The sequence below is a fragment of the Aricia agestis genome, chromosome 21 (genome assembly GCF_905147365.1).
Source record: "Aricia agestis chromosome 21, ilAriAges1.1, whole genome shotgun sequence".
In the NCBI taxonomy this organism is placed as follows: domain Eukaryota; kingdom Metazoa; phylum Arthropoda; class Insecta; order Lepidoptera; family Lycaenidae; genus Aricia; species Aricia agestis.
In genome coordinates, this window is record NC_056426.1 from 7,880,107 (window position 1) to 7,902,194 (window position 22,088).

Here is a 22,088-nt window from a genome sequence, read left to right on the forward strand (position 1 = left end):
GGAAGTTGTCTGGATGAGAAAGTGTAGTTCGATGACAGGCGCAGACTCAGCAAACAGCAGCAACTATGGATTAGTGACTGGGCTACTCGATGACTGCAAGAGTAGTCTATACTAATATTATAAATGCGAAAGTATCTCTGTCTGTCTGTCTGTCTCGCTTTCACGCCAAAACTACTGAACCGATTGCAATGAAATTTTGTACACAGTTATTCTAGAGTCTGAGAAAGGACATAGGCTACATTTTGATGTGGGAAAATATCTTATTTCCATGAAAATATCGATGAAAATTAATTCGCATTGCGCGTGGCCAGCGCTCATCCCGGGGGTCCTGGGTTCGAGTCCCGCAGGCGGAACAAAAAGTTTTCAATGTTCCTGGGTCTTGGATGTGTATTAAAATAATATTTCAAAAATCTTAAATATATTTTATGTATAATATTATAAAAAATCCAGAAATATATCGATGCAATGAACATTTTAGTTCTAATACGATTCAACAGATGGCGTTTTATTTTTACTTCATTGTAACATAGAACTAATCATACTTATTAGTTATTATGTTTTTGTTTATAGTTTTTAATACGTTAGAATATTATGTTTAATAATATAATCACTTGGTATATTAATAATCAATCTATCTTATGTTATAGAACTCCTACTGCATTTCTAAGGAGTTCGAGTGTACCGTGTTGGCCTATATTCCATCCAGAAAATATATCAATGCAACCAACATTTTAATTCTAATATATGAAAACAGATGGCGTTTTATTTTTTACTTCATTATTGTAACAGAACTAATCATACCTACTTTATTATATATTATTGTTTTTATTCATAACAAGCTGTTGCCCGCGACTTCATCCGTGTGGACTTTAGTTTATAGCGCGCGGTGTCAACAAAATTTGTGTCAAATTTAAAAACTTTTTAAATCCCTGGTAAGTGGTACCCCTCTTAGGGCCGCGCTACACCGAGCGCAGAATGGTAGCGCTGAAAGTGCTCGCCTCGCCGCTGCCATTCCGGTGTAGCGCGGCCCTTAATTAATCAAAATACCCAAAAACAGCTGTGCAGTGTGCACATAATCTATACTAATATTATAAATGCGAAAGTATCTCTGTCTGTCTGTCTGTCAGTCTCGCTTTCACGCCAAACGCCAAAACTACCGAACTGATTGTAATGAAATTTTGTATACAGATAGTCTAAAGCCTGAGAAAGGACATGGGCTACTTTATATATATATATATATATATATATATATATATATATACAAGAATTGCTCGTTTAAAGATATAAGATAACAAGATACCCCCAAGCCTCTACACAATGCACCCCTTTTTTTTGGGTCCCAATCTTTAGACCAGTCTTTCCCAAAGTGGGCGACAACGCCCCCTTGTGGGCGCTGAAGGCCTAAAGGGCGGTGTGAGACCTGGAAAAAAATGGGGGTGTTGTGTAGAGGCTTGAGGGGTTATTTGTTTCATCTGGATACATTTTAAATTGAAACAATGGGGCACTAGAACCTTATTTGTTCTCAAAGTGGGCAGTAGACAAAATAAGTTTGGGAACCCCTGCTTTAGACCTTTAGCGCCCATAAGCGGGCATTATCACCCACTTTGGGAAAGCCTGGTTTAAACAAACCTCGTAACTTACTACTTTATCATCTGAATCATCATATCTATACATAAAATACATAATTATCTGGTCCTATAACATCCATTAATGCAAAAAAACGAACATTTTCAAATTGCTACTTACACTTCAATGAGTAAAACAACACAAAAATTCAGGAAGAGTAAAATAAAAAACTTTTTACCTTCTCCATTTTTTTCTTTAGTTCTATGTTTATTAAGGAGCTGCTTGAAGCGACTATCTACGATTGGCACCAAACAGTTGAGTGCGGGGACATGTTTCATTCTGTACAACAATATAAATAGCTCTTCAACCTTGTGGTTTAACTGCCCCCAGCGTTTAAACAGCTGTGCCGTCGGTGATATCTTCTGCCGGTTTGCCTCTTGTTCAATTTCCTGTAATTATAAAGTAGTGAGAAGATGTAAAATGTACTTTTTTGTGAGTCTTGCTTAAATTCTAAGATGGCTAATTTGACTCTTAACCTCTCGAATACCGGGATGTCAAAATTCTATTGGGCCTCATATACCGCGTTCTATTGCGCCATTCAAATTTTTCGTTTTTTTTTTTTTTAAAGTTAAGTTTTACAAAATTGCACTAATCGGAACTAATTTAGTGCATTCTTTTTGTAGCCAACTTCATACTCTTAAAAAATAATGTATAGAACAAACGAAATTAAAGTAAAAATACCTCTGTGTACCACTGGCTCATTAACGTGCCAGTGGTACACAGAGGTATTTTTATGGGTGGCTCGTTAAGGTGTCGGTGGGGTTCAAGAGGTTAAAATGTTTGTGGTAGTCCAGAGAGGGAAGTGATACTAATTACTGGGTCATCTAGTTAGTGTGTTTGTCTGTCTGTTACCCCTTCACGCCCAACTGAACTTTGCTGGAGATACTTGAAGATGAAGATACTTAATTTAACTTTTTATCCCGGGAAAATGTACGGTCCCGCGCGATCATTTAGTTTTAAAATATTTTCAGATTGAAACTAAAACTTCAAATGCGTTCACGTTTGGCTGTAGTACAACTCGGGCGAGTTAACTTGACACCTGGCTTAAATTTTACCCCTCCCTCGCTTCCCCGCGCAGCACCCCGCTCTCGTCGTACGCGTCCAGTAGCGTTAGCATATTATATCTGTTACCGTTACACGTGTGTTATTGAGTTTGCGTTTCGGAGTTATTTGTTAGTAGTTAATGGTTATTGTTTTTGGATTTTTGTTGAGTTTTGTTGTGTTATTTGTTAGTTATTACGTTTGAACGTTAAATTTGTTAAGTTTTTGTTATTCGTATTAACGTTTGAACATTGCCGTGCGTCTGTGGTATGAATTAGCTACTCACGGAATATATTAATATGAAGCTAGATACAAATTATCGGACGCATCCATAAGCGTCGTATTCCTGCTGGGGAACCCTTGGGCGAGTCCAACTCGTACTTGGTTAATACTGTGGTTAGTGTAGCCCTATAAAAATAACTAGTTCCGGTAATGTAATTTTTTTTTGAAATAACTTAAAATAAAAAAACTTTTTTTGCACTCAGTACTTAAGAGAAACGTCAATTGAACCAGGTGTCATGTTAATTCGCCCGAGTTGTAGTTGTTTGTTTACAGGAAAATGCTAACTTTAAACACTTGTACATACGTTCACGTCAAAAGCGGAGTATTTCATGTGTACACCCGCTAACTCTTTCCAGTAGTCCTCATTGTCGAGAAGCCTACACAGTTCTTTATTTATAGGAAACGGCAAATCGTAAATATACATACTTTAAAAGCTAAAATTTTATGAAAATATAACAACAAAACAACAGCTGACACGAAGTAAAATATCTTTAGACACGAGTCTCAGTATATCTATGTATTATCTATGGACACGAGCAGTGTTGCCAACTTTTTTTTACTAACCCACCAAATTCAGCAGCGTAAACCACCAGAAACCGCTAAAACCTAAATGGCCTCTCAAACCACCTGAATTCCACTAAATAAAGTAAGGACAACAACAACCTATCTAAATATAATTTGAAAATAATACAACAACAACGTTATTATAATTATGAAATAATTATTTTTGTTACTACAAAAAGGAAAACTTTGTATAACCTATGAATAAGTAGGTACTTAACTAAAGAGTAAAGATAAACGTCTTCAGAGGAATCATTGTCATTTACTTGTTCAGTTTGTGAAGAATAAATTTCTTTAGTTCTAATTTTTGTAATACGGTATTTGGTATTATGTTGTTATTACAGTATTTGCCTTCGCGTGCTAACCTTGCACGAAAGAAAGGCGATCAAACTTCATCCGGTTTCTCTGTTAAGTCTTGACAACATTCATCATGCTAATTGCTAAATAATCGCTCTATATCAGCGTTAGAATGCGGCAAAACGAATAAAGATAATAATCTATACTAATATTATAATTCTGCAGAGTTTGTTAGTTTGTTTGTTTGTTTGAACGCGTTAATCTCAGGAACTACTGGTCCGATTTGAAAAATTCTTTCAGTGTTAGATAGTCCATTTATCGAGGAAGGCTAAAGGCTATATTTTATCACGCTAAGACTAATAGAAACGAAGAAATAGAGGAAAATGTGGAAAAAACGGGGGGAAATTATTTGAAAGGGCTTATTTGAACGCGCTAATCTCAAGAACTACGGGTCCGATTTGAAAAATTCTTTCAGTGTTAAATAGCCCATTGATTGAGGAACGCTATAGGCTATATTTTATCACGCTAAGATTAATAAGAGCGAGGAAATAGAGGAAAGTGAGGAAAAAACGGGGGAAAATTATTTGAAAGGGCTTATTTGAACGCGCTAATCTCAGAAACTACTGGTTCGATTTGAAAAATTCTTTCAGTGTTAGGTAGCCTAATTATCGAGAAAGATTAAAGGCTATATTTTATTATTCTACAACTAATAGGAGCGAAGACATAGAGGAAAATGTGGAAAAAACGGGGTAAATTATATGAAATTGCTTATTATCTTAAGATTCTTAAGAACTACTGGAGCAATTTTTATTGTTATTTGGCAAACATGAATAATAGACCACGTTAAGGGACATAGGCTATTTTTTTTTGCGGAAAAATGTACGGTCGCGTGAAATTTCTAAATTCCGCAAGCGAAGCCGCGCGGAACATCTTTATATAATAAAATCTTAGGAAAGTCAATGCTGTACATTGAATATTTTTGTACAATAAATAATACTTGGGACGTGATCTACTATACTAACGCGGACGAAGTCGCGGGCAACAGCTAGTATACTTAATATTATAAAGCGGAAGATTTTGTTTGTTTGTTTGTTAGACTTTTTATCGAGGAAGGCTATATGCTATATTTTATCACGCTAATACTAATAGGAGCGAAGAAATAGAGGAAAGTGTGGAAAAAACGGGAGGAAATTATTTGAAAGGGCTTATTTGAACGCGTTAATCTCAGGAATTACTAGTAATAATATAATTAAGTATCCAGTGTGCGTCTTCAAGGGTTAGAAAAATAATAAAAAAACTAGTGGTTTAACGTCAAAGCTACCACTAACTTAAATAATCTAATCCACTAAGAAATCCACTAGCCACTAAAACCAAATTTTTCCCGCCGAAAGGTACGTCTAAACCACCAGATCTAGTGGAAATTCCACTAAGTTGGCAACACTGGACACGAGTGACGAGTTGACGACTGATGAGTGATGACACTGACACTTCTTCTGTCAAGTTGACAGTACGAGAAATCAAAGTGACAAAACTTTTTTTTCTTATTATGGCACTTCAGCTATATATAAACATGGCCAGTGACCCAGTGTCGAGTGTCGACTGTCGAGTTTAATATTATTATGGCGGAAAAAGCAATATTTTATAATAAATACAATTTTCAGCATCGCGGTTGGCATAAATTGAATCACGCATTATAAGGAGAGGGGGGAGAATGGTGGCATTTTATAGTAACCCCTATACCCCTTCCTCCCCCTCCCTATAATGCGTAATTCAAATGTGATTCAAATGCAACCCCTAGCGTGCCCCCAGCATCGTTTTTCTATATTGTCTGGTACTCAGGTCTAAAGTCTAGTCAAAGTCTAAGTAAAACTTAAAAGTCAATACTCAATACAGTCAAAAGAAGTCAAGTCGGTTTAGTACTAAAACTTTCGATGGAGTTTAGAGGGAACATAAAACATCACTTTTTCGGATATTGCATCACTTTCCTATAATACACAATACACTTGTGCACGTTAACGAATATAATATTATATCATGGTTAATACCTCTAAAATCTGTGGTTAATACTTCATATAATAGGTAAATACTACGAATAATAAAAACTAAGGAAAAGTAACTTCGTCAAAAAATATGCTCCACAATTATACTTGTCAAAAAAGTGTACCTTAGGTACAGATTTCAATACATTTGCAATATTTACGTCCTGTGACCTTGAGTACTAGGCTGACGTTACATGACAGATCAAAAGGAACCAAATTTAAAACGGTAATAGTATGGGAGTTACGATTCATTAGTTTTTATTATTCGTAGGGTTAAATCACAAATGGAGTAGACCGTGTGATAGTAGCCGTGTTCGTGATGTAAAGTTAATTTACCTAGCGGAATAGAGAAACAAAGGCCTGAGCAAGAGAGATGTCACTATCAGCAATGTCGGATGTACACTCTCGCCGAGAGTAAATGGGTGCGCTTGCCTCGTCTCGCCTGTCTCGGACCCTCTCGGTCCGGTGTAGGTATTTTGCGCTCGAGACAAAGGGTCTCGCGAGGAAAGCGAGCGCATTACTGTACACTCTCGCGTTTTTCACTACTAGTCGCGCCGCTAGACAGTGCAGAACAGAAAAATAACAATAATAAACGTCATTATCAGTCATTATCTGAGAAATAAAATTAAATATAAATATATAGATCTTTGGATTACAATGATATCTTTCGATGCATAGAGAAAAATAATGGTCCATCTTCTCTGAGTTCATAACTGAGTGATTCTTCAAAAATGATTCTCCGCGTCACTTTCGTGGGAATTTTTTATTTTCGAGTTATCTTTAAATAAATGCAAATACCTTTAAGGTGCTCTAAAGATAATAAATACGATTTTTAAGGCATGTAAATGGGTCCATAAACTACTGAGATAATCAAATTTGAAATTTCGGTCCCCACGAAAGTTGCGACAAACTCCACGAAAGTTACGATTGAATTTTTTAGGAACAAATATGGATTGAAATCTTTTTTCCTTAAAAAATAAAATTAATTATTATTTATTTAATCAGTTTTTATTAAGATCAACAATACTAAAGAGCATGGAGCTTTAATTTGTTGCTTAATCTGTCAAGTAACCGGTCCTGAAATGCTGTGATTTTTTCGAGGTTCAGGTGATTTTATTTGAAGTTTGTGAAGATTAAGTGATTTAGGAGGTCATATAAGGGGGTTTTCAACTAAATAATATGGAGATTTAGGACACACGATCATAATATTTTCTTCGATTCAGTTTGTTGGATATGGATGTTGGATATATACGAGGGCTCGCTTCGCTCGCCCTCATCTGAGTATCGTATCGCATTGCATTTGGATTGAGGATGTAATATCAGTTGTTCATGTAAAATACTGATATTCAGGTAAGTCCACTAGATTAGAAGCAGGTTCGATATATTTGGGGAAAAGATCAGAAGGTAGATTGATGTATAAAGCTACATATGTTTTGTTTTTCAAAAAAAGCTTGTAGAGTGAAAAATTAGTTCTGGGTACCAAAACCATAGCTGGAAATACTATACTATAGCCAATTCACATAGGAAAACGGTGTATAAAACAGCCTACGTAGCTTTATTTGCGTATCGAACGCAAAATTTGAACAAATTTTTTCAGCTATTAACAGAATCAAGACGAAAGAGCGGTCTCGCCATGCACAGGAGCTCCACCGCGTAGAACAAGCTCACCAAAAGCAAATACAAGCTATGAGCAAAAATTGGGAGTCACGGCTAAATGCCGGCACTGAAGGGATCTCTGACGCGCTGAAAGAGGCTAAAGGCATTCGTAACTGGCTAGGATACGAGACAAATGAGCCCTTCAACACCATAGCGCGTCTCGAATCTCAAATAACAATGTTGCAAAAGAACATCAAGGATCTGGGACAAGCCAGCTGCAATCGTCAGGCGGACAAAGAAGTAGCGCCTAAACTTGATAAGATGGAGGCAAACCTGACCAACCTGGCGACAAAAATAGGATCCATGGCGACCCAGATCCAAACTCTCTATAGTCGGGTAGAAGACCTAGCCCAAACCAAGGAGACAGTGGAAGAATCTCCCAAAAATGATGACATAGGGTCGGCGCTGGAGCAACTCAGGAAGCTGGATGAAAAGATAAACAGCCTCACAGTGCTGAACAAGGAGGCCATAGACCGCCCAACAAAACAACAGTCACCCAATAGCTTTGCGAGACACCTCCAACCGATTACAGAGGGCCTCAAGACTGTCTCATCAGAGATAAAAGAGTTGCGTGAAAAAGAAGCACCTATACCACTACCAGTGCTCAACCTGCAACAAGACATAGCAATGGCAGAGGTCAGAGACAGCCTGGCCAAAATCGAAAAAGAGGTGTCTGGGAAAACTGCTGTTCAACTCAAAACAGTTCCTCAAACGTATTCGCAGGTACTAAGAAAGCCCTCTCCTCCTAAAGCCGCAAACCACACGCTGATCATAGGATCAAATAACCCAGGCCACACTGGGGAAAAGGTCCTAGAAAGCGTAAAGGCGGCCATTGACCTCAAAACAACTGGGGCAAAAGTAGACAGAGTCCGGAAAGCCCGGAACCAAAAAATCGTTATCAGCTGTGCAAGCAGAGAAGATTTGAATCTGGTCCGAGACAAAGTCAAAGTCCGAGAAGGTCTAACGGTACAGGAACCAAAACCGAACAACCCGTTGGTCTGCATCCGTAATGTCTTGCATTCACACTCGAATAAGGAGATCGAAGACCTCTTAATTGCGCAGAATAAACATCTTCTAAAGGACATCGACCTTTCAAGGGAAACAGTCACAGTAAGATACAGAAAGCGAGCACGCAATCCTCATGAATCACACCCAGTCATAGAACTTTCCCCTAAACTTTATGGTCGGTTTATGCAGGTGGAAAAAGTCCATCTGGGCTTCGGGCGCAGCACCATCGTGGATCAATCACCGTTGGTTCAGTGCACACGATGCCTGGGATATGGCCATACAAAGACCCTCTGCAAAGCAGAGGAATCCGCTTGCGGGTACTGCAGCGGTAATCATTCCGGACGCGAATGCCCGGAGAAAAACAAGGGCAAACCACCCACATGCATAAATTGCAAAAATGTGAAAAAGGGAGGAGAAGACCTGACACACACTGCATTCAGCGAAGAATGCCAGGAGCGACAAAAGTGGGACAGGATAGCAAGGTCGCGAGTATCTTACTGCTAAAGGCAACGAAGAGGAAAATGGGTCAAAATATTCTAATAGAAAAGATGGGCAGAAAAATTCGCTCAATATCATCCAGGCGAACCTCCAACGCTCCAAACTGGCAACAGCCGAACTGTTTAAGGCGGCACAGGAAAAAGAAACCTCAATTGCACTTGTCCAAGAACCATACGTTGGGAATACAGGTGTAATGAAGGATCACCCAGGCACGCAAATAATCCAGTGCACCTTGAATCGCCAAAAGCCGGTGAAGGCCGCAATAATTATCTTCGGTGACTTTGTGGAAATCACCCACGACTCTCAATTGGTTACCGAAAATATTGCAGCCATCACAATTAAAGCTGGAAACACCAGAATAGGAGTGCTGTCCATCTACTTAGAGCCTGATCAAAACATCGACCCATATTTACAACAAATAAAAGACATCTGCCTAAAACTGCTCACACAAAACATCATAATAGGAGGAGACGTCAACGCTTGGAGTCAATGGTGGGGAAGCAGAATAGAAAACCGCCGGGGACAAGAATACAGTGCATTTCTGAACGAGATGGACTTCCAAATCCTTAATACCGGGAAAACGCCGACATTTGAAACCTATAGAGGTGGCATGCTGTACGAAAGCGTAGTAGACGTGACCGTTTGTAGTCCGCCACTTCTTGAAAGGATAAGTGACTGGAAAGTTGACAGAAGTTTAACTTCCTCTGACCACAATGCTATAGCTTTCAAGATACGGCTCGATAAAGAGCTAGAACCAATTAAGCTAACGTCGACCCGAATCTATAATACCAAGAAAGCACGTTGGTCAGAATTTAGAACCCAGCTTAAGGACACATTGTTCCAAAAATCTATCACACCCCAAACAGTGTCGGAAATAAGTAACCCACAAGATTTGGAAGAGATCATAGCTATCTACATCAGTACCATCCACGATGTATGCGAAAGCACCATCCCAAGACTAAACAGAAAAAAACACAAAACAACACCACCCTGGTGGTCACCTACCCTAGAAGAGCTAAAAAAGGAAACTCTAAGAAAAAAGAGAAGAATTCGAAACGCTGCACCGAGCCGAAGGTCCTTTGTAATTGAGGATTATCTCAAAACAAAGGACGAGTACAACAGAGCAGCAGCAAATGCAGCCACAGAAAGTTGGAAAGAATTCTGCTCAACCCAAGACCGCGAGAGCATGTGGGATGGGATCTACAGAGTACTGAGGGGAACAGCGAAAAGGCAAGAACCGACGCTGCTTAGGGACAGCGTAGGAAATACGCTCAACCCACAGCAATCAGCGGACCTTCTCGCAAGCACATTTTACCCTGAGGACTCTGTCGAAACCGACCAAGAACACCATAAAAGGCTCAGAAACATCATGGTCAAGTCAGATCCGGAGAAAATTGAAGGCCTGTCTGACGACGATCCACCTTTCACGATGCCGGAGCTGGAATTGATCCTGCAAGGACAAAATCCAAAGAAAGCTCCAGGTCAGGATGGATTAACGGCAGACATATGCACAGCTGCTATAAAAAGTGATGGGAAGCTGTTCCTGGCAATAGCTAATAAATGCCTAGACTTAAAATACTTCCCAGAACAATGGAAAGCAGCCCATGTATGCATACTCCGGAAACCAGGCAAAGAGGACTACACCCATCCCAAGTCCTACAGACCAATCGGCCTGCTCTCGGTACTGGGTAAAATCATAGAGAAACTCTTCGTCACCAGATTACAATGGCGTCTCCTACCTACACTACATAAAAACCAGTATGGTTTCACACCCCAACGCGGAACCGAGGACGCCCTTTACGACCTAGTGGAACACATCAAAGCAGAAGTAAAAGCTAAAAAGATAGTGCTGATGATTTCACTGGACATAGAGGGTGCCTTCGATAATGCGTGGTGGCCAGCTCTAAATGTTCAACTAATAAAAAAGGGTTGCCCTAAAAACATCTACGGCCTTATTAGGTCGTACCTTCAAAACAGAAAGATCAGAGTGAATTATGCTGGAGCAACGAGCGAGAGAGGGACAACGAAAGGCTGTGTACAAGGTTCAATAGCAGGCCCGACGTTCTGGAACCTCATACTCGACTCGCTGCTGCAAACTCTTGCAAGAATGGGCATACATGTACAGGCCTTTGCGGATGATGTGGTGCTGGTTATCTCAGGTGATAACAGTCAAACCATTGAACAAATAGCTAATAACATCTTGGCAATTGTTTCGGAATGGGGGCTGGAAAACAAACTTCGTTTTGCACCGCAAAAGACCAACGCGATGTTAATAACAAATAAACGAAAATATGACACCCCCAACATTCACATGGCTGACGTTAGAATCCAATTAGTAAATGAGATCAAGCTATTGGGCCTAACTATAGACAACAAAATGACCTTCGCTGCGCACGTATCCAAAACCTGCAGGAAAGCAGCTGACATATACAAACAGCTGGCGTGTGCAGCGAGGATAAACTGGGGTTTAAACAAGGAGATAATCAGAACCATATATGTGTCAGCGGTCGAACCAATCGTGCTTTACGCAGCATGTGCGTGGGCCCCTGCGGTAGAAAAGTTGTATATAAAAAAACAACTGAATGCACTGCAAAGAGGTTTCGCCCAAAAAATCTGTAAGTCGTACCGTACGGTATCTCTGACCTCGGCACTAATCTTATCCGGCCTGCTGCCCCTAGACCTGAGAATCCAGGAAGCGGCAACCCTATTTAAAATAAAAAAAGGGTACTCACAAGAATACCTACCACCAAACAGGAAAGTGGAAGCTAAAGTGGGACCACTTCAAAACCCACATCCATCGCAACTCATCATAACTGAGTACGAATGCCTGGAAGACGTAAGCCCCACCGAGGAACACCAAATAACCGGCCCCCAAATATACACGGATGGAAGTAAAATAGAGGGGAAAACCGGAGCTGCTCTAACGTGGTGGAATAACGGCCGGGAAACCAGACACTCCACTTTCCACCTAGAACCGCACAATACAGTCTTCCAATCTGAGATCTATGCACTCTATAGAGCGATCCAATTGGCAAGGACATCAAAGGAAAGCTTAATTAACATCATGAGTGACTCCAGATCGTCACTAAACATGCTGAGAAATCCTTTGGTGACTCACCCACTTGCGATCGAAATGAAGAAAGACCTAAGAGCTATAACAGAGGAAGGCAGAAAAGTGCGGCTATTCTGGCTAAAAGCGCACGCGGGTACTCCAGGAAACGAAAGAGCGGATGAACTGGCAAAAAAGGCTGCACTTACCATAAACACGGCCTCAGATTACAACAGAGTGCCAATGTCCTATATACGGAGAAAAATAAGGGAGGGGACAACAGTTAAGTGGCAGGAAAGATACCAATCCTCCTCAACCGGATCGGTCACAAAAGTTTTTTTCCCCACTGTTAAAAAGGCGTGGGAAATACTAAGGCACGTTACAATAACGCCTACACACGTGCAAGCCATGACCGGTCATGGAGGATTCGCAGCATACTTGTATCGTTTCCACCTTAAAGACAGCCCCTCCTGCATTTGTGACCCCGTAAAGGACGAGACAATATTCCACCTGCTCATTGAATGCCCAAGGTTTGGTAGTAACAGGTCTGACTTAGAAATACAACTGGAAATGGAGCTAAGTCAGGCAACCCTCCCTACCATCATGGAGGAAAAAGCCACCAGAGAACCGTTGATGGTATTCATTAGCAAAGTTGTCTCCAGTGCAGCCACAGCAAATGGCTCAACGTTATACACAGGTCACAACAAATTAAACTATACACCAAGGCGAGTAATAACAAACACATCAACACAACACACACGAAATCAAACACAACGCACACGATCACAAACCCCAACGTCCACACAGACACACTTCACATCAACCCACAGGCCAGGAGAAATACATGCGCCAAAACAATCACAGGCACACACAGAAATACAACGGGCAGTTTCAACCGAAATTGTAACACAGCCGACCCTAGAGCAAACCCAACAATTACTAGCCCGCGGACAAAACGGGGAACCGAAAATTAAACTAAGGCCGATCCCTCTCTTTATGTCTAATCCAACCGAAACATTGGGTATAACATACAGCCGTCTTAGCACTCCCAACCACGTCAACATCTCACCGGGACTAGCAGCAATCCTAAACGGAAGTACATCAAAGACGAACATGAAAATGAGCAAATACTTAGCTCTCCCAACAACTACCTTCGCTGGCCAACCATGCAGAATACTGAAATCAGACACCAAAACGATAATAGTATTCGAATGGGATGCGCAAACAGCCTTTGAACGGGCATGTTCGTCTTTGAAGGAGTTGGGAGCAATGGGAATAAGACACAGTATCACCCCACGCATAATCAGCGTAGACGCCATGTCACTGGGACAGGACAAAGGCAGGGCTGCAAATTACTATGGAATAGTAAAAGCCTCAGAACATCATGAGATAATCGTCTACGAGAACAGAGGGGATGACCTAAGCTTCCTCAAAAAGAATCGTGATGATCAGCCAGCAACGTCCCAACCCAGCAATAAGGCGAACTCATCCTCCGCAAGTGAACGACTCCAAGCATCACGGGAGACCAAAAAAGAGGATGAGAAAGAGAGAAATAAAAATGAAATTAAGAAGTCTCTAAACTCAACGGCCAAATTAAAAGCGTTTGTGGGCTCCATCAAAAAAGTACTTCATCGTGAAAGAATGATCGAGGATAAAAACACCCTTTCTCGGATCAAGGCTTCGTCACAAACAAATCGGCAGGCTTTAGCAATGGAGGCTTTTTTGAGGGAACCATCTACACAAACACCGGCAAATAAAAACAAAAGATATAGGGCCGATCTCGGGCAAGTGCTCCCGCCAAAACTCAGACTGGCCCAGAGCCCCGAAGATCATATAATAAATGCCTTCCTCGAGTTCCAGGCGATAATAAGAGCAAATAAGACCATAAAGCTCTTGACCTGCAATAAGATCATGCAGGCCTATCAGCGGAAAAATCAAAAGCTGTTAGAAGTGAGACTCGAGGATGCAAAAGCTGCCATATACGACAATGTCACCTCCACAATAATTGCCGGGGCGATGACAGGGCAGTATATGGCGGCGTTAAGTGCCGACTGCGGATTCGTGGTTCTGGACGAGGATGAGACAAAACGCACGGGAACTCTCAAATTTATCACAAAATCTGAGGATCCAATAGTGGTAATAGCGGAATGTACCAGAATAATGCTGGAAGACAGGATACTAGAAATGGCAGAAGTCCTATCTGGGGACCCCGAATCCAGCATGGACTGGGATATATTCGCGAAACCTATCAACTACTCGTGGGTCAATGGGGTTCCTGGATGTGGGAAGACAACTTGGATCATTAATAACTTCAATGAGGAAACAGACGTTATAATAACAACGACAATCGAAGCAGCCGAGGATCTAAAGCAAAGGCTATCGCTACGAACTGGCAACAAAGTTAAAGATAAAGTTCGTACCATGGCCTCTTTGCTGGTAAATGGGACAAAAGAAACCTACAAAAGGTTGATAGTTGACGAGGCCCTCATGAACCATTTCGGCTCAATCGTCATGGCGAATCAGTTAACAGGCGCCAACGATGTTATCCTCATTGGAGATATTAACCAACTCCCGTTTATAGAGCGTGAAAACCTCTTTAAACTTAATTACACTCGTCCAAACCTGGTAACCAGCATCACCCAGGAGTTGTCTTGCACACACAGGAGCCCTATGGATGTGGCATACGCCTTAAGCATGGTCTATAATAACATCTATTCATCGAAGGAAATAGTGCGGTCCCTAAAGCTAATGAAGTATTCAGGAGCGAGAATACCTAAAACCAATCTAAATACCCTGTATCTTGTCCACACACAAGAGGAGAAAGCAGCCCTCACTAATACAGGGTATGGATCGGGAACGGACTCTCGCGTCCTCACAATCCATGAAGCTCAGGGATTAACGAGTCCCTCGGTGATCATCATACAGACCAAGTCCCGAAAGCTGGCAATCCATGACAGCGTTCCTCATGCAGTCGTAGCCATATCCCGGCACACTAACACCTGTGTCTATTACACTGACACTGATGGAGACGCTGTGGCAAGCTTCATAAAAAGAGCCACGGAGGTGTCAACCGAACACATAAGAGATTATAATATAAAAATGGCTATAAAAGACAGGAACGATAAAGTCCTAAGCCACATGGCGGGTAGATTCGACACAGAACGATGTCTTTTTAACAACCTAGAAACTCCACCCAGCTTGAGTGACCCCTCTCCACCAAGCCAATGTCACAACATCTAAAGGCAAAGGGTGGAGCAGCATAAAATCTAAGGAAATCGGAAAATGTCGGATCTACTGGCCGCCACACCGACTGGGACCTCACCGTTCAAAACATTAATATTATTATTATGCAATTTATAAAACAATAAATGTATATATTTATTTATTATATGTATAACATATTATACTCTATTCTATTAAATATACATATACACATATATATATATAAAAAAAAAAAAAAAAAAAAAAGTGTCCATGGCGTGATGGACCACAATTAATTAAAATTCATAATATTATTTCAATTATCCTTGGTGCGAAAAATCTAAATAATAAAATAACAAAAAAAGGATATGGACGAACAGTCTATAGACGGCCCCAATTTTATAATAAAAAAAAAAAAAAAAAAAAACAGAATCAAGACCAAAGATCGTAACAGATTTAGTAGGTAATAAAATTGTACTTACGTGCAATCGTACACGCTTTAAGGAGGTATAAATAATAATGGGAATTGTACACGTTTAAACTGGAAGCCCCCATGTTACAAATTATGAATAAAATGATAAAAAATTGTATAAAAAAAAATTAAAAGATGATGATGATAAGAATAAATTAAAATTGCCAATTAAAAAAAAAAATGTTTTATTTTACATATCAACCACTTAGAAAAATTTATTTGTAGTAGTAGATTTTAAGTAGAATTTAAAACAGGTTTTGGTAGATTTTGGTAGAATTCACAGATATTTTTGGTAGATCGTGTAATAAAAAAGTGGTCACACTGCTCACGTCGGCCATTTGTAAATTGTAAAGAAACATCCCAGTATCAGTGCCAAATATCAAAAAAAAAAAATGTACAGAAGAAGAAGAACCATCAACCACGGTCCACGGAAGAAAATAATTATTATGAATTTTCGTCTTAGATATTTTATGTTATCAAAATGGATTGTTGTATAATTTCTGGATGCCGTAATACATCCAAGTACAAATCCAAAGGTGTAATATTTTACCATTTCCCTTCCGATAATATTAATATGCCATGGCTGAGGGACAAAAGACTGAAATGGATAAATGCAGTAACAAAACAAAAGTAAGTATGCATATAAGTGTTTAAAAAGAACTCTTTGATTTTATTTATATAAAAACTACCAATTTTTCGGATATTTAAATAGTCGACAACTGTTCGATTTTCGATAGGTTACACGATCAGTTTTTCATCAATCTAATCCATCAGTCTGGTAAAGATTGACGGATTTTAATAATATTTTATTTATTGTCAATGAAGGGTCGCATAGTTTAATTTTTAATTATTTTGAATAATACTATGAGGCTGGCATAGATGCCAAGCGCATTTTTAAGCCTCGTTAAAAATTTGAAGGAAAAAAAAAAAAAAAGATTGACGGAAAACTGATCGTCCAACCCAGGGATTGATGGACTTTTTTTAAAAATATGTACATTTTATAACCATCAGTATTCCATCAATCAATCAGATTGATGAAAAACTGATAGTGTAACCTAAGTCATTGAGTCATTGAGCTTAACATATAACCATGGTTCTTTCAGTAAATGGCCAGATAACTGGCGCCCGTCAAAATATACCACAATCTGCAGCGCTCATTTTATTGGAAACGCAAAATCGGAAAATTCTGTGCACCCGTCATATATACCAACAATTTTCCATGGTAAAAAAAAATATAAATAAAAAAAATGATATGACAAAACTGGATCAGTAAAAGAAATAAAGAATTTTATACTTTACTTTCAGGTCTATCATCAACAAGTAGTGTTAAAAGGAATACTTCGCCTTCAGTCAACAATAACAAAAAACCCAAGATCCACGAGACGGATGAACAAAAATCAATGTCATGTGACAAACAAGATACAAGAGTTTCCAGAGTATTAGAAAATAATTTGCCATCAAATGTGATACTTAATTCGTTACTTAAAGATTGCTTCGTTCAAATAAATGTATGTAATGATCCATTAGCTTCCCTCGAGTCTGACTATAAGAAATCTATTAGTAATAAACACAATTATACAGGTAAGAGAAAGAAACAGGACATGGTACCAAATTCAGAAGAAAGCCTAACACCAGATGAGACAATGGGTTTCTTAAATAATGATAGTGTTTTCTCGTCACCGGAAGAAAATTTCATACAAATAAAAGAAGATCCGACATTTTGTGAGGTGGCAACACAGAAAAACTATGACGGTTTTTCAGTCGACAAATTTAGAGAGAGCAATGAATCTATCCAATTCTACACAGGATTCGATAACTACCAAGAATTTACTTATATTTTTGATGCTGTATTCAGTCTAAAACCCTGGAAACTAAATCATAAATGTTGTCCACAGAGCGGTTTGACGAAAAATGACGAATTTTTCCTCACGATGATGAAGCTTAAACAGGGTACACCAGATTTTGTGCTTTCACAACTTTTTAATCTGTCCGTCGACAGTGTATTTACTGTTTTTGAAAATTGGTTAACTTTTATGTACAACAATTGGGCAACACAACATTTGCCACATAAGAATCTGATGGATATCAAGATGTTAAATGGTGTTTCCGAAATGTATGAAGCGGACCTGAAAGGCTTATGCATAATAAATGTCCCCGAATTCCTGAAAGGAAAAAAGCGATTGCAAAATCTAACATTCAGGGGTAAAGGTAAAGTCAATGCCGAAGAGACACCAATACAAATGAAAGAATTCAAGATTTTAGTTGAGCCGATGACTAGCAAATATTTACCTTTGTGGTCTAAAATTTATTTTGCATGTTGTATACTAAGTGGCTACAAAGAAGGAAGAGCACTGAAAAAAACTTGATATTGTGGAGGTACCAACAATTTGGCTAACTATCCTGCATCGCGCTATCAAAGAAGAAGATCGAATCCGTTGCTCTAAAATTCGTTTATCGCATGAAAGTATTTTATATTATATAATAAAAATAGCTCCCACACCGGTTTCAGTGACGGTGGCCGATTTCATTGAAGCCAGGCCAGCTACGCAGGAGTAATTTTATAGTGCCCAAGTGTGTGCGCAGTACACAAGAGCACTCTCTATTTCTTTACTCTCATAACCCAGTGGGACGGAAGACTGACACGACTGGCGAGAGATTATTCGTAGTGGACGACTCAGACCTTACCATAATTATTAAGTATGGTAAGGTCTGAGTCGTCCACTACGAATAATAAAAACTAAAAACGGAACGGCCGTAAGAGTGGAAGAAAGTGAAGATAAGGTTTACTTTGTACAAATACGTCGACATGACATCAATCAGCAACGCAGCTGTATGTAATTCCCTCTTGTAATGCGGATTGAGCGGCAGTAGTAACTTTACAACATACTACGTATTTGTTAATAGTTTTCTACAAAGAAATAAATATATTTTATTATGGTATTAATGGTCTTTGTTTTATTAAGTAGTAAGTTTTTAGAAAATATGTCTTCTTTAGGAACAGGTATGTTTTTTCATGGATGTCTGTCTTCGATAGCCTGTGGAATAAAAATAAAACACATATTAGCAGAATAAAAACAGTAATAACATCAATTAGGTATCTGGTTATAGGGAAACTATAATATATAGGCTATTGTCTAAAAGGATTTGGATATTTTTATAAATTTCTAAGATACGCCGCGCGAACCGTTAGTCGCCCGAAATCGCAGCAGGTGGCGGGGTACGGATTCGCACGGCGCGCAGCGGACGACCGGTTAACCCATGAATCCCCAAGCGGCACCCGGCTGTCGCAACTCGCATAACAATTGAAAATCTATTGTGTCTGCGGTTGACACGATCGAGGTAATAATATTGAATATAGCAGCCATTCTCAAAGTGTGTTCCGCAGAGCCCTGGGGCAACAGTTTGAGCACCGCTGGAGTATACGATTCAGTGCCAAATTTTTATGAGAGTGCGACGGCGGCTGTGGCGCAAGTAGTCCGTCGGATCCGAGCACTCAGCCTTCGGTAGCCCTGGAAAAATCCGAAGCCCTGTGTTTTTATAGACCGAGGCATGTGCCACCAACGGATTAGTTAATTAGTTAATGGAATCAGGCGTTACTTTGCGGAAATCCATAGTTTAAAATTTAAATTTAGTTTGTTATTATTTTTAGCAATATTCCGCGAAAACAACTTCCACCTTTAAGAGCTCACCTGACTCTAAAAATCAAACATCGTCCATCTCTCTTCACACTCACGCCCGTCTTTCATATGCCAGGTGAAAAAGGACGGCGCGGAATCATCGCCGAGTTAGTTTTACTTGAATAAAAGACGAACTATAATGATTATGAAAAAAGTGTTTTGAGCAAATTTAGGTTTTATCAATACCTTTTTAGATATTAAAAAATATTAAAGAAAAGACAGCAAACTTCGAAGATCCAAGCAAAAACGTGTCTAAAACAAGGGTTTTTGTAAAAAAGAAACTATCGAGAATTTTTTGAGTAATCGTGTTTTCGTCTTGAGCATTTAATCTTTATGAACTGAAGTTACTTGTGTCAAAAAATCAGTTTTCTAGACCTTACAGATTTTGAGATCTAGGTTAAAGTATGTAGTCAAGTTAGGGTCATATGGGCTCTTAAGTAAATGAGTGAGTGTACGCATAGGCATGCGTACAGCACCTCCCTCCTCCCACACTGCCTATGCGTACACTCGCATGCAAGAACTTGCAAACACCACCACCACACAAGCAATAATGTTGGCAAATCCGTGCAAGGCCCCTCACCACCATGCAGGTTGAAAACCTCGACGCGCGTTTCGCCCCAACACCGGAGCATCCTCAGGATGTGGACTCCACGAACAACGTCCGTTCATTTGATTTCCTTACGTGACACTATACACCTGTATACGATTCAGTGCCAAAAGACTTGGTGGTCCTTTCAAAGAGCCGACGAAGATGCTCCTTGAAGGACCATCGAGGACAAGACCCAAATAGGTAAGTGTGGGCGCGTGACTTTTATTGAAGTCCCAGTTCCGCCTTAGCCTCGCTGTTTCTGATTCTCGGGGGCCCAAACTTGGCATGTCGGCGTCTGTACATGGGTGTTATTCGTTCCATGTCCATGCATTGCGCACCGATTTGGGCTTGGAGACTGTCGACCAGCAACGGGCTCCTTCTGGGACGACTTCAGCGAGTGATGGCGACGCGGGCGGTGCGAGGGTATCGTACCATCTCCCGAGATGCGGCTTGCCTACTCGCTGGTATCGTCCCATAGGACATTGACGCAAGGGCCCTTGCCGACGTTTATTGGCGTCGCGCAGCGGTCCGCGAGGGGCGCAGGCCGGGCAGCAACCCCCTACCGGACGCCGTGCGTCGGTGGAAGGCTGAGTCTAGTAAAAGGTCGTTAGACCTCTGGGCGGAGCGGTTATAAGCGATGAGTGGAGCACCATGGGGTTTTAGTGGGTACACTACGCAGGAGCCCCACAATCCACATACTTACTTTAAAAAAAAGCCTCTTTATTTCTTCCGCCCCATATATACGAAATCTTCCGGCCCACTGTGGATGCTGCCGCGGCCCATTCGGTCTTTTTTAGAAAATACGGGACTGACGCGTTAAATAGAAAATATGTACTAAGGTACAAGCGGGTCAACCCTAGGGCAGGGGTTACCAATTAGTTTCGCTCGGGGTCCATATAAAGAAATGAAATGAACTTCGCGGTCCATACAAAAAAAAATTATAAACAAAGGTACTTAATTACGGAATTTACAAAGATATTTATTTATACAATATATTAATGAGAAAAGTGTCCATTTTTGTAGGTAATTATCTCTCTGATGTTTGGAGTGAAATTGGTGCAAGCTATTGGTGGTAATCCTGGAGATGTTCATAGAGACCGAAATTTATTTTTAACGAAGTTCGTCTTCGAAAATTCTTGGTCCGCACATAAATATCGGAATAGAGCAACAATCTCGAGCTGTCAAACGAAACCGAAATTGATTTACGTCTGTGTGTGAAAATTTGTTTACGTATACCTAGGTACACTTACACAAGCATCTTTCTGTCAACGTGCCAATAAGTGCCAACTGGACGTCGAAAAAATGAAAAAAAGAATGGTTCTGCTGTCATGTATCAGTTATCACACGTCTCTTTTTGCCATGCAGTGTTACTGATAGCACAGTATTACAATATTTATATGGAATATACAATATTCCATATAAATATTGTAATACTGTGCTGATAGTGACATCTTGCTTGCTCAGGCCTTTGTTTCTCTATTCCGATAGGTATATTATGAGTCCGCACTCCGCACACAATGGGTCGTGGCGCGGAGCGGCGGTCCGGATGCGGACTGCGGTCCGCCATTTTGTGACCCCTGCCCTAGGGCCTAGGCCCTAGGGTACATACAATGTTGCTAGGTAAGGTCTGATGATGTTGACGAAATCGTGGTGAGCCTTATCGTCGCCATAACTTAATAATAAACGCAGCCTTAATGATAAAGTTTATGCGTTGTCGTGAATACCTGATGTGCCATTTCTACGTCTGTCTTCGTTGGGACCTGCTGTAAGTATCCATACATAGTCCATAGTCCATACTAATATCACATTTTATAAGTATCCATCAATAATAATTAGGTGTAGTCCATACCACAGAATATATATTACCATACGTCTGTGATTACCATACTAATATTAAAGGAAACATATTTTGATTATCCGGATTTTCGAATATCCGAATGTCTAAAAACAATTATTAGGCCCAATTTCACCAATGACTGTTAAAGATAATGCTCGAATTGGCATCACGTTACCTCTTTCGTTTTTCATATGAATGAAAGATGATTTTTGAACAAGCTGTTAACACTAATGCCGCCGCGCGGCCGCCAGGCGT

The 22,088-nt window shown here is 40.1% G+C and overlaps 2 protein-coding genes across 4 annotated transcripts in view; one reads left to right on the forward strand and one right to left on the reverse strand.

Moving 5' to 3' along the window:
- LOC121737660 (serine/threonine-protein kinase pelle) overlaps positions 1–3,425 on the reverse strand; it is a 36,768-nt gene extending 33,343 nt beyond the window's left edge. Inside the window, exons 1-2 of the mRNA XM_042129326.1 lie at positions 3,254–3,425; positions 1,805–2,015 (exon numbers count right to left, since the gene is read on the reverse strand). Coding sequence (XP_041985260.1) covers positions 1,805–2,015; positions 3,254–3,373 — 331 coding nt within the window. The 5' untranslated portion in view covers positions 3,374–3,425. The remainder of the gene's footprint in view (positions 1–1,804; positions 2,016–3,253) is intronic.
- A 12,760-nt stretch (positions 3,426–16,185) lies between these two features.
- On the forward strand, positions 16,186–18,211 carry LOC121737618. 3 transcript variants are annotated; one of them, XM_042129282.1, is made up of 4 exons: positions 16,186–16,360; positions 16,834–16,952; positions 17,036–17,238; positions 17,312–17,411. In XM_042129282.1, exons 1-4 carry the CDS (start codon positions 16,212–16,214, stop codon positions 17,357–17,359), a joined length of 519 nt encoding a protein of 172 aa, XP_041985216.1. In that variant the 5' UTR covers positions 16,186–16,211; the 3' UTR covers positions 17,360–17,411. The 3 variants fall into 3 exon arrangements, with proteins under 3 accessions (XP_041985216.1, XP_041985214.1, XP_041985215.1); XM_042129280.1 differs by having other exon boundaries at positions 17,036–18,211; XM_042129281.1 differs by lacking the exon at positions 16,834–16,952 and having other exon boundaries at positions 17,036–18,211.
- Positions 18,212–22,088: the final 3,877 nt, after the last annotated feature.

Bases quoted from the DNA above. Each gene is read 5' to 3' on its own strand.
- LOC121737618 (XM_042129280.1), top strand. From the start codon at position 16,212: ATGGATTGTTGTATAATTTCTGGATGCCGTAATACATCCAAGTACAAA. The intron at 16,361-16,833 runs GTAAGTATGCAT...TGGTTCTTTCAG, and splicing joins AATGCAGTAACAAAACAAAA to TAAATGGCCAGATAACTGGC. The intron at 16,953-17,035 runs GTAAAAAAAAAT...CTTTACTTTCAG, and splicing joins TATACCAACAATTTTCCATG to GTCTATCATCAACAAGTAGT.